Source organism: Eptatretus burgeri, chromosome 18 (genome assembly GCF_056783735.1).
Source record: "Eptatretus burgeri isolate ZD-2024b chromosome 18, Ebu_testis_v1, whole genome shotgun sequence".
Lineage (NCBI taxonomy): Eukaryota > Metazoa > Chordata > Myxini > Myxiniformes > Myxinidae > Eptatretus > Eptatretus burgeri.
The window spans coordinates 3,873,289-3,887,000 of record NC_140978.1 but is presented as its reverse complement, the minus strand read 5'-3'; the positions used below and the strand labels follow the sequence as shown (position 1 = coordinate 3,887,000).

The window sequence follows — 13,712 nt, the reverse complement described above, 5'->3', positions numbered from 1 at the left end:
TTCGTCTTTTCTTTAATTGAATCTCCATCTTTCTTCACGTAAAGGGTTGGTAGTGGGCTAAACACGCCCGATAATTAATCGGAACCGTCGAGGTTGACGATAACACCGCTCGGTTATCCCCATAGTACGGAACGGGTCGCTTAAAGTGGCCCGAGTCCGGAGTCGACCTGCGGCGAGGGGCGATCGCCCGGTCTACCCTCCGTGTGGGTACTTCGGTAGGTCGAATTTGGCGAACAACCCTATCCCACGCGGGGGGCCGATTGGCACGATCGTGGTGAGGCCGAAAGGTCCACCCGTGACTGGTTCCCGGCGTTGGTCCGAGAGGGTCACGAGGGAATTGTCCGTCCGGTGGGCGACGTGCCGCGATTCGAGTTACGTGGCCGCTCGCACGCCGGCGGGCGCGAATTCGCAACAATATATATATATATATATATATATATATATATATATATATATATATATATATATATATATATATATATATATATATATATATATATATATATTGTAATATAAACACAGACAGTAAAGTGGCCCGATGATAAAGAGGCTGGCAGTCAGTGGGGGATCCGATTGGGTCTCCTGCTTTCCTGGCCAATCCTCAACACCATACACCTCTGGTGGGCTGAGTCCGCACTAACATCTGCGAGACATGCCGCAGGGCACCGAGACAAACACGCTTCATGAGCCCCACAGCCTTTCAGAATCTGTGGGATGACCTGTTCGTGGTCTGGTCTTCATCGGTGAATCAAGCCTACATGGAGGCGGTTACCCTTTCACATGGTCGCATCTCAGTGGGCAAGTACCTCGGATCAGTGCATTATGGGATTTTTCTCGAAGAGGTCTTCTCATTGCGCTGGGAGCCAATGGCCAATGTTCCAAGCGTTCCCTGTAGAGTATGACAGCCCAGATTTGACATTAAACTGGACTGGACAGAAATGCAAGAGCAAGAGTTGCTCTCAATGGTCTCACAACATGTGGATTAAAAAAAAAAAATTATAAAAAAAAATATTTTATTTTTATTAAAAAAAATTTTTTCATTGTAATATATCAATAAACAAACAAACAAATAAATAAACCAATGTCACCCGCAGGGTGACCCGTATCTTGCCAAAAGGTGACCACGTGTGACTTCTTTAAGGTCACACTGAGGTGAACAGAGCTGCTATCCACCAGGAGCGACTCCTTGAGGAATATCTGCCTACGAGAGAGTATCCGATGAGAATCGTTCTACAGAGTAAACATGAAAAATATGCTTTTGCCTCATAACGTCACCAAATGACGTCATAATGTCTCTAGCTTGACATATCTAGAAAGCACTCATCGAGGTGTTCAATTTGAAGTACTACACGATATGGTTCCCAAAACTTGACCTTGGGGTCAAATATGTTTGACCTGAGGCGCTAACCATGAAGGTCAAGGCCAATCGCCACCAAAAATTAATCAGCTGAGCGCCAGACCATGAACTATATTCCCATGAAGTTTGAAGACGATCCGATCAAAATTACTCAAAAAATAAGTTTCGTCGACTCCCCTGATTTGCGACAAAGTGACCTTGACCTTTGATCTTGACCTTCAAAATTTTATGCGCTGAAAGGGACCTCTATAGGCCTCTGATATGCGAAGTTACAAAAATTTTCAATGAGAACTGTGCTCTGCAGAGTGATTTATACGTGATTACAGACAAAAAAAAAAAAAAAAAAACATATGAAGGTCAAGGCCAATCGCCACCAAAAATTAATCAGCTGAGCGCCAGACCATGAACTATATTCCCATGAAGTTTGAAGACGATCCGATCAAAATTACTCAATAAGGGTTTCGTCGACTCCCCTGATTTGCGCCAAAGTGACCTTGACCTTTGACCTTGACCTTCAAAATTTTGTGCACTGAAAGGGACCTCTATAGGCCTCTGATATGCGAAGTTACAAAAATTTCTGATGATAACTGTGCTCTGCCGAATTTTTAATACATGATTACAGACAAACAAACAAACAAAAAATTAATAATAAAAACATACAAGCTGACTAACATATCCTGCAAAAACTTAGTTTTGGCAATATAATAAATATATGTATATGCAAATATACAGTATATATATACATATATTTATGTGTTTTTCTCCTTCCAATGAAAAAGATCACATGACATGCCCCCCCCCCCCCATCTCAAGGTCCACCAGCAACCCCTTCTGGTAAAACTTCCAAAATAAAGAATCACTGCTCACCTTCACTCTTTCCTTCCTCTTTTTTTCCCCACCTTTGGAACACCTCCCACACTCTCTTCAATCCCACTCTTCCCTCCAGGTCTTCAAAACAGCTGTTCACCACCAACTCATATCTTCCCCCATCCAGAACCACGATCTTTTCTACCTCCTTTAATCTACCCCAAACCCATGTCTTTCAAATTCCTTGCTTTCCTTCCTGAAAGTCCCTGTAGTGTCCCTCTTACTTACCCTGTGTACCCTGCCCCATCCGTCTCCTTTCCACAAATTTCATGTCTTTGTTCCTCACTGTTTTTTCTTTCCCTCTCCCTCCCCTCTTGTCTCCTGCTCCCCTTCTTGTATGTTCTGTGTGTTAACTCTCATACGAGCCTCGACATTGTCTAAAAAAACAAAACAACACAAAAAACCAAATTATGCCAATTCTTTGTATGTGTTTCTCAATAAAAAACCTCCATCGACTTCTGCTTTCCTCTTATGCTTATGCTTTAATACTTGCAATTTTCACCTGTAGATATGGGATGACATTGTGTAAGTGATTCACTGATGGCATATTCTGCTCCTGGAGGGAGCAGGTATTACTGGCGTTTATAAATTGACCATTCGCAAGCAAAATTCCTGACCCACTTGAGTGGAACCCTCATAAATAAGTGGATGTATCCTGCAGAATGGTACTCCCCAATTTAATTCATTGTGGAATACAAATTCACCATGTCACACATTAAAGATATCCTTGTGTTCAAAAGTACCTTGGAACTGGTCTTGTGATCAAGCTTTAATTACACCACAGGCAAAAATATGACAAGTCGGTCATCCATCGAGATCTTCCTTTGCTGACCAAGCCAATTCCGTGTACTGGGCATTCAAATATTTTTCGAATCCTTGAGTTTGATTATATGAATTTGTGGGAGATTAAAATTATTGGGAGGAAAATGAAACAGGTGTAGAATGGTTTGATGAAAGTGGAGTGATTTAAGTGAATTTGTCTGGAGGTTGAAATCGGGATTAGCAGATTTTTCCAGAATTGCAAGGTACTGATATGTTTTAAGACCCCAAAAGATTTATTTGCCAATATACTTGGAAATTCTACTTTGCTCTGCAGATTATATCAATCCACGTTAATACTTTTCACAGCCTGGTGTTGGCTTTATGTTAAGGTGGCTGGCTTAAGATCTTAGGGTCTTGAGTTTGAGACCCTGTTGCGCTGTTGAAATAACACCAGGTGTGTTGACTCAGACTGTCGTCCTTACAACATTGGAAAAATGATAACCAGTTTACTCGTAGCAGGGGTGCTTCCAGAAATGATACAACCAGCAGCTACAGTCTGCATACGACACAACAATAATACTTTTCACAAAAATAACTCAATACAGATGAATCGCTTTAATGTCTGCCATGAAAGGGGAATATAAACCTTGCTTGTGTTATGTGCTGTCTTTGAGAGGAGCAGTCATCACCCCTTATTTGAAATGTGGAAAGAAAGCTGCCAACTCTATTGAGACAAGGAAAAAGTTGGAACAAAGGAGTGCCAACATATTTTGGCTTAACAGGGCCTTGTTGGAACTTTATGGACCAGATAGTTTCTCTCTTAAAGCGTTTTCTCTGCCGCCTTTAAATTTTATATTAAGATTCCATTTTCTTCATTGAGTAACATTGTTGGTTTGAGTGGAATCGCTGAAATATATGAAATGGTCTTGAAGCACAGTTAGGGTAGAGGGAGAGGGAGATGCACTTTTTAAGACTACAAATGTTGACCTGTAATGCAATATCTTGGAATTTGGAACAAAAATGAGCACAAATATGAAATAGGTATGAATAAAACGTTTGCCTTTGCTATTTTCATTCAGGCTGATCTGAGCTCCAATGAGAATGAAGGAGATGAGAATACAGAACGTGGAAACTGGAACAGCAAGGCTGAATACCTGCTTTCTATGATCGGATTTGCTGTGGGTCTTGGTAACGTCTGGCGTTTCCCTTACCTGGCCTACAAGAACGGTGGAGGTACTTCTACTTGCATTTCTTGTTTCATGGTTTCCTACCTTTTCATTGAAGTTGGGCAGGTACAAGGACAGGGCTTGCATAAAGTTTGATACTGCTGAATATTTATCATCATACTAAAATACGCAATTTGGTGTACGTCTGTGTATTTTTGACCGTGATACATTCTGCCATTACTTAGCGATACATTCAGCCATTACTTAACAAATTTGACAGGAGGACTGAGGGTCACACAATGGAGGTTGTAGCGACTTCATATGATCCCCTCCCCAAGGGGTTTTTTCCGCCACGGGTGATGTGTATTCTTAAGGTGTTAAGGTGTATTCTGTATATTTGATACAACATGAGACTTAAATTATAGTTGTAAAGTTTTGCTTCGATAGGATCAGTGGTTCCAGAGAAAACATTATTTAATCGTGATACAAATACAGCCCTGCTTCGATACAGCGCGGGACTGACGAGTTATGAACCGAGTAACACAAAGTGTTCAATCTATTTATTACGTATTCAAAAAGCCCTTTTTCCTGGGGACATTGTCGGTATCAATTGAATTGCTATTCCTGTACCCTCAAACGCATTCAGGTGCAGCGAAATGAGCCTTCTGGAAAAAAAAAATCTAAAAGTTCTCAGATTCAAATATTTAAATAATTCTGGCTGCCAAACCGTGTGACCGATCAGGTTGAAATTTTAAACCTACGTTTCACATGAGGGCGAGTTATAATTGTGAAGTTTCGCATATATTGAAGCAGCGGTTCCAGAGTAAACATTTATTAATATTTATCCTTCAATCCAACATGGCTGCCAAACCATGGGGCCGATCGAGTTGAAATTTAAACCCTTCATTCCACATGTCTGCTGCATCATCACTCTGAAGTTTCACATTTATTGATGCAGCAGTTACAGATTAAACATTAATTAATATTTTTCCTTCAATCCAATATGGCTGCCAAACAATGTGCCATACAACAAAAAGGGGGGGGGGGGAGAACTTTTTGTTCGTCATGGAGAGGCGGTCGTACATGTGGAGTTTCGCCTCAATCTGTTCAGCCGTTTCAGAGAAGAAGACTTTTAAAGTTATTAATTTTCAATCCAATATAGCTGCCGTACCATGTGACCTATTACAACATAAATTCAAATTCTCCATCCAATGGGGAAGTGGATTATGCTTAAGTTTTGTGTTGATCAGACAAGGTGTGTTTTTCTATCAAAGATGGCCTCCAAGCCATGTGACTTATGACATCATAATTTTAATGTATATGCAGGCATGGGGGTAGATAATTATAGTTACCAAGTTTCGCTTCAATAGGTTGTGTGGTTCCAGAGAAAACATTATTTAAATAATTCTTGAATCCAACATGGCTGCCAAACCATGTGACCTATCAATTAGAAATTAACAAACTTATATTCACTGCGCGTGTGCAATACATTTGTGAAGTTTCCCCTTGATCTGTCCAGCCGTTCTGGAGAAGTTTGAAGGTTTCAGGGTAAATTCAATATGGCCGCTAAACCATATGACCTATCAATTAGAAATTAACAAACTTGTGAAAGGATGTCTTGGGGAAAGTGTGTGTGAAGTTTTGCCTCAATTTGTCCAGCCGTTCTGGAGAAGAAGATTTAAAATATATATTAATTTTCAATCCAAGATGGCTGACGAACCATGTGACCTATGACATCATAAATTTATATACTGCTTCCAATCCTGTAGTGGAACACAACTGTGAAGTTTCGTGTTAATCAGATAAGGTGCGTTTTTCTATCCAAGATGGCCACCAAACCATGTGACGTGTGATGTCATAATTTTTTTTACCGTATATGCCTGCAAGGGGGTACATTGCAGTGGCCAAGATTCGCTTCGATAAGTTATATGGTTCCAGAGAAAACATCATTTAATATTATTCTTGAATCCAACATGGCTGCCAAACCATGTGACCTATCAATTATAATTCATTAACAAACTTATATTCACTACGCGTGTGCAATACGTATGAAGTTTCCCTTTGATCTGACCAGCCGTTCTGGAGAAGAATATGTTTGAAGGTTTTAGGGTAAATTCAAGATGGCCACCAATCCATGTGACCTATCAATAAGAAATTAACAACCTTGTAAAAGGACGTCATGGGGAATGTTTGTGTAAAGTTTCGCCTCAATCTCTCCAGCCGTTCTGGAGAAGATGTTTTGAGTTATTTTTTTTCAAAACAAGATGGCTGCCGAAACAAGTCACCCATGACGTCATAAGAAATTTTTTCTACGGTGAATTGTGTATATGACTCTCAAATTTCAGATTTTTCCCATGCAGCGTTCTACTTGACGAATTTTCACCGGCATGCCGCTTCACCGATGACATCACGAGAAATCACCAGTGTTCCCCATGGGGAGCTTATTCAAATGTATGAAGCAAATTTTTTTTCCATTGCATGGTTTCAGAGATGCAGAGGTCCAAAGTTTACAGCTTTTTTCCAAGATGGCGCCCTACCACGTGACATATGACGTCATAATTATCAATTAAGTATGCTATCAAAAAAGATACATATTATGGTGAAAGTTTTGTGTCGATCGGACTTACCGTTCCAGAGAAAATGATTTTTAAAGCGAAAAAGCCCGCAATTTGCCGGTGGAAAAAGAAAAAAAAAAATAAACAGAAGAAAAACAATAGGTTACCCAGTCCATTTGACTGGGTACCCTCATAACACCACCATTAATTGCATAATATTAATGTTATTACAAAACAGTATTAATACTAATATTCCCCCTCTCCAAGGGGTTTCTCCTCCTTGGACAAATGCTGTGTTGACGTGTATATATAGCTTATTGTGGCATTTCGTGGGGCACCCCTACCAGAAGTAAAAAAAAAAAACAATTATAAACCACAAATATTATAAACCCAAAGGGAGTGGGTGGACTGGTATATTAAATGGATGATAACACTGAACAACAAAAAATTTTTACTGGAGATGTGTAAAGTGATTTAGACTAATTTGGGTACGCTTATTTCAAAAATCATAACCGTTTTGCTGTATCACGTCAGGATTTTCAGTAACAGAAATATTCCCATTGCCTAGAAGTCAGGATTTCAATGAAATTTACAAAAATTCATTTATTCATTTATTTCATCATGAATGCTTCAAAATTATAGAAATTATAGAAAAACTCCACTAGAATGTAATTAAAAATGCTTTAGGCATTTGGCTTTGCGTTTGTGCTGATCTGTGTCAGTTTCACGATGCAGGAACCAGCAGAAATCGCCCATCATGTTCGGGTTGTGCCGCCCTTGGTAACGCGTCTCCATGAGTGAAATCTCTTGGTGGAATCGCTCGCCGTGCTCGTCCGAGACTGCTCCCAAGTTGTCAGGGAAGAAGTTCAGGTGCTGGTGTAGGAAATGGATTTTCAGGGACATCCTGGAGCCAAGTTTCCTGAAGGACTCCAGCAGCTGCTGCACTATTTCTTCATAGTTGTCCGCGCGCTCGTTCCCCAAGAAGTTGTCCGTCACAGCTTTGAAGCTCCTCCACGCTGCCAGCTCTTTGGGGTTTAGAGTTGTCGGAAAAGTTTCGTCCTTCATAATCTGTCGGATTTGCGGTCCAACAAAGACACCAGCCTTGATCTTGGCCTCCGACAAGGTGTTGCCAAACTTTTCCTTGAGGAAAAGCCTTTTCCTTGAAAAACCCACGCCCATTCAGATCTATTGCCCGTACAAAACTTTTCATCAAGCCGAGCTTTATGTGGAGTGGTGGAAGGAAAACCTTGGCTGGGTCGACAAGGGCGACATGCTTCACGTTGTGTCGACCAGGTACATGCTCTTTTCGCTCTTCCCAATCTTTCTTCGTCCAGTGATTCTTGTCGTCTCTGCTATCTCAGAGACAAAGGAAGCACATGTATTTCGTGTAGCCTGACTGCAGCCCTAACAACAGCGCCACCACTTTCAAGTCTCCGCAGATGTGCCAGTTGAAGTCATTGTACTTGATGGAATCAAGCAGCTGCCGCATAGTCTCATAGGTCTCTGTCATGCCGAACGCGTGAGCCAGTGGGACTGATGGTTTCTCGTTGCCATTGTGGAGCAAAACAGCCTTCAAGCTGTTCTTCCCCGAGTCGATGAAGAGGCGCCAGTCTGCAGGATCGTGATCACACCCAAGTTCTTTCAACAGACCGTTGATGTCACTGCAGAATGTCATCGTGTCTTCCATCTCAAAGAACTCAGCCATGTCTCTGTGACGTGCTCTGAACAAGGATATCTTGGTGTTAGGTTCAAGTAGATTCCACTGCTGCAGCCTTGATCCAAGCAGCTCTGCCTTCGCCTTTGACAGCGAGAGATCTCTTACAAGATCATTTAAGTCTCCCTGGTTCAGAAGGTGTGATTCTTGAGTGTCGGGTTCAAAAGGTTCATCATCACCATCCTCTTCACCACTGCTTACAGCTATGTTCTGATCAGCTGGAGGTGTTGGAACGGGGTTCTCGTCATCATGAGGCACAGGTTTACGAGCAGAGACGCAGTCAGCGTACTTGATGTGACCTTTATTCTTCTTGTTGAAGCCGGCGATGCTTGTGCAGCAGAAATAACAATCATCATGATGATTCTGTGGCTCATGCCATATCATGGGCACTGCAAATGGCATGCTCGCGCGCTTGCCCACCAACCACTGAGTCAAGGTTGTGTGACAGCTTGTGCAGCAGATGTGTGGTGCCCAGCTCTGTTCTTGGTCCCCCACCTTACACCCGAAGTAGTGAAAGTAGGCGCCCTTCATTTTCACTGCTGTAGATATACTTCGCTGTTGATCTTTCTTGGTATACCGACCACAGACATAACAGAAGTTGTCAGGATGATTGATACAGGAACGCCTACTCATCTTTATCTGAAAGAAAGAAATATAACACAAGTTAACAACAATTGTACGAAATAGACATGTTAAAGACATATGTAAATTTCATTGAAATCCTGACTTCTAGGCAATGGGAATATTTCTGTTCCTGAAAATCCTGACGTGATACAGCAAAACGGTTATGATTTTTGAAATCAGCGTACCCAAATTAGTCTTAATCACTTTACACATCTCCAGCAAAAAAAAAAAATTGAAATTTGTTGTTCAGTGTAATCAGAATTACTTTGTTGTGAGTTTAATTTGTTTGATAATGAAATATGTCAGCTCTTATCAAATTAATTACCCCAGGTGGCTGAGATTATCAAATAAATTAACTCCTCCGATGCTCTTCGAGCCGAAGAAATCTGCTTGATGCAACCAATAATATCATGTATTTACGACTTGCGAATGTCTGCAGCTGTAGAGGAACTCAGGTGGAGTTTGAAACGGCAAAGGGGTTAACTTGTGTAGCATTTCTTGGTTGCTTTATGCAGCTTTCTTCGGCTGGAAGAGCATGGAAGGGGTTAATTTGTTTGATGCAAACTTGGGGGTTGGGGGAAGGAAAAACGGAATGATGAAACCTCAAAACCAAGATGATTTAGCTCCTGGCTATCCAAGGAATAGGCCTAGGCTACATGAAAAACAACTTAAACAATTCCGACAACAAGTTACGATTTACCATGGAAAATTTTCGATGAAAATACAGAGCACACAGGGATTAAAATATAACAGAACTGGACATAATTTAATGTCGCGACGTCGACCGATATGCCTCTGCCCATATTAAGTCTTTGCTCACTCTTTGACCGAAAACCTCAAGATAATTTGACCTTGATATATAATCTGTACATAAGCCTGGTGTTGGCGCAGTGGTTAGGGCAGCGGCTTGGGATGCAAAAAGTCCTGAGTTCAAGCCCCGTTTGGCCACTGAACACACATATATATATATATATATATATATATATATATATATATATATATATATATATATATATATATATATATATATGTTGGCGCAATGGTTAGGGCAGCGGCTTGGGATCCAAAAGGTCCTGAGTTCAAGCCCCGTTGGGCCACTGAATTAATACACCAGGGGGTTGACTCAGCCTGTCATCCTTCCGAGGTCGGCGAAATGAGTACCAGTATACTGGGCCGGTGTATACCCCGGTTAAAATAGGTGTACCAGATCCCTGTGTCGTAAGAGGCGACCAGGGTTGCGTCAGGAAGGGCATCCGGTGTAAAACATGTGCCAAATCACTATGCGGATCATATGGATGATCCGCTGTGGCGACCCCTCACGGGAGCAGCCGAAAGAAGAAGAAGAAGAAGAAGATATAATCTGTGCATATGTGTCATGGTACATGTACTTGGTTTCGTTCAAATCCCATCGCCAGTGGGAGCACATTAACAGTTTTAATGTGGCCTCTGATCCTTGACCTGCAGTCACAAATAATCTGTCATGGATGGATGCTCTGACGAAGGTTTTTCCATACTTGTACCAAGTTTGATTATAAATCCCTTCAGCTATTCTCAAGTATCACATTTTAATGTCACATGACCTCTGACCTTTGTCCTTTGACCTCTTGATGCTGAAATCTAATCTGTTCATCTTTGCATTATAAATACACACTTGTACCAAGTTTGGTCACAATCCCATCACTTGTTCACATGTTAGCGCGGTAACAGAATTTTTATCAAATTGACCTTTGACCTCATAGTTTGTAGCTTGGTCGAAATTCGAAGCTATGCTAGACACCTGAGGTGAGTGTGCACACATAGGCTGTTATGCCAGTGATGTATTTTGCACCAGTCAGCATAATACGAATGTGATACGGACATACTGGGTGATTTTTATTTATTTATTTATTCATTTTTACTTGATAACCATAAATAATTCCCATGCACTAAAAGTAATACGAGTTAGGATCCTAATATTTTGTGGAAATGTAGTCTCATGTTACAGAACGACGTGACATGATCCTGAGAGTTATCAGAAATTACGTACATGATTTATCACGTGACCCAGTGGTGACATTTAACGGTTTTCACTTGGTCACACCATGGTGCTGACTCTGTTTCTCATGAAACTCGTGTTTCTCGCCGAACATTAATTATATCTAGAATGCGTCCTTTCGGGAATGTCAAATTGCATTAAAAAGTCACTTTGGTGGTTGTACGAAACCTTCAAAATCAGTAACATGGAAACTGGTGAAGCAGTTCAGAGAAACGGGCTGCATGAAAGTTAAAAAGCAATTGCGCCAGCCAAGTGTTGTTGCACTAGAGAGAGTGGATGAAGTGTGGAAAAAAAAAATGGAAACAAGCCCGAAGAAATCTCAAACGTTTAGCACAACAAGCTCAATTGTGTGGATTTAAGGTAATCAATTGTGTGGATTATGTCACGTCTCTCTGTAACATTAGGCTACATTTACGCAAAACATTAGGTTCCTAACTGATAGAGTTTTTAGTGTATGGGAATTATTTAGCATTCTCGAATAAAAAAAATGACCCTGTATAAAAAGCTGGTTTCAAATGCCAAAAGAAGACTCAGGTTGAAATCAAACATAGATTCGTCATATATTTTTCAGCTTTTGTGAAATTCCCACCTGTATTAAGTTTTCATTAGTGGATGAGTTAACACTTTCTGTGTAACCAGAAAATAATGTTGGGTGTGAGCACGTCATTGTTGCTGTAGGCTTTCGTCATTCATAAAACATTCCTGTTTATTCTATTTTTTTTTTAATTCTGCCCAATTCCTTTATGTTTAAATAAAAGAGTTTTTTGTGCTTTCAGAGAAATAACATACCTTCAAACTCTTAATTGTAGGGCATTCAAAACAGTTTGGCAGTAGACCACTTTCTAAAGTTTAATTGCAATGTAAGCAAGAACGGTGTTGTAAAAATCCCAAAATTTTGTGATTCACTGTTGTTCCTACTTGCTGCTGTTTACACAGCAACTTTGAAGAAACCTTTTAGTTTCCTGAAAGCATGCTTGATTTGAGGTCGTTTTGGTCATTTACATCAAGTTAAAATCGCAGGGGTTTATTCTGCCTTTTATTGGACAAATATGTAGATTGCTTGCCAGAGCTTTGCTTTGTCTTATTACAGAAGCAACTTAGTTAAATATCCTTAGCTTTTTTGTTTCAACCTCATCACCATAAATTATTAACCAACTACACCTTGCATCAGCAAAATGGCAAAGTTTACGACTCACTCCACCCCTCCTGTGATACTCTGTCTATGAGTTATTTCTCCCTCCCCCATTCCTCAACAAATTCCTCTGACACGACCCCACCTGTTTCTCAATTAAATTCCCTCCTTGCCTCTTATAAACATAAATGCGATTCCATGAAAAGTCTGGTTAACCTCTGCCATCAAAGATCGGAGGTTACTGTTTTCACCCCTTTCTGTTTGTTACTTATGAAATCTAAAGATTTCGTAAGTATATTGATGACTTCTGTTTCTGTTTGTTTGTTTGTTTGTTTGTTTGTTTGTAGGCATGATAACTCGAGAACGGAAGAAGCTACCAATGTCAAATTACACCATGTGATTCAGGAGGGTGATCAGGTCAGGTATGGGAGCATGTGCCAGAACAGCGCGTCGCTGCGTCCACTTTCCGCCGGTACTCCAGGGGCCTCCGTCTGGCCATCCCCCAGGCAGATGCCAGGCCCATCCCCATCTTCTTGAGATGATTGTCAACCTGTTGCAACCATGAGGCATGTGGTCGACCCACTGGCCTCCTCCACTCATGAGACTCCCTCGCTAAGAGAATCTGGTGAGCAGGATCAGCGTCAGGAAAACGAGCCACATGTCCATACAGCCGCAACTGACGCTCACGGACTATGCAGGTAACAAATCTCATCCGAGTCTCTCTCAGCAACCGCTCGTTGGACACAAAATCCGACCAGCGATAGCCAAGGATTCTCCGAAGAGACCTGGTACCAAAGGAATTAAGTCTCCGTCTCAGATCCTTGGTCAGAGTCCAAGTCTCGCACCCATAGAGCAAGACTGGAAGTACCAAGGACCTGAAGACTCGGACTTTCGTCCTCCCGCACAGGTACCGGCAGCGCCACACCCCATGATCCAGTGAATCCTTGACTCCCCAGGCCCGACCCAGACGTCTATTGACCTCTGACTCGCAGCCAGCAGAGACATGAATATCACTGCCAAGGTAAGTGAATCTCTCCACGACCTCAACATCCTCACCACAAACAGACACAGACAGGACAGCAGCATCCAGATGTCACCGAAAGCCTGGATCTTAGTTTTGACCCAAGAAACCCGTAATCCCAATGGCTCCGACTCCTCATTCAGCACCTCGAGGGCCCCCAAGAGGATGTCTAAAGTCTCCGCAAAGATGACTGCATCATCTGCAAAGTCAAGGTCCGAGATCTTGACATTCCCAAATGACGCACTGCAACTTGATCTCTCCGACATCCTCCCTAGAATCCAGTCCATACAAGTGCTGAAAAGTGTGGGGGCAAGTACACATCCCTGACGAACTCCAGTAACAACTGGAAATAAGTCAGAGATGGTACCACCACACTTCACAGCACTCTCAGTACCAGAGTAGAGTTCAGACATCAGATCGATCAGTTTTGGTGGCACCCCACGAAGACCAAGAATCCTCCAGAGGACATCCCGATTCAC

The 13,712-nt window shown here is 41.6% G+C and overlaps 1 protein-coding gene across 1 annotated transcript in view; it reads left to right on the top strand.

Annotated features, from left to right (window-relative positions):
• Positions 1 to 13,712, top strand: part of SLC6A14 (solute carrier family 6 member 14) — a 110,598-nt gene that overhangs the window by 22,444 nt on the left and 74,442 nt on the right. The window contains exon 2 of the mRNA XM_085864028.1: positions 4,066 to 4,219. Coding sequence (XP_085720154.1) covers positions 4,066 to 4,219 — 154 coding nt within the window. The remainder of the gene's footprint in view (positions 1 to 4,065; positions 4,220 to 13,712) is intronic.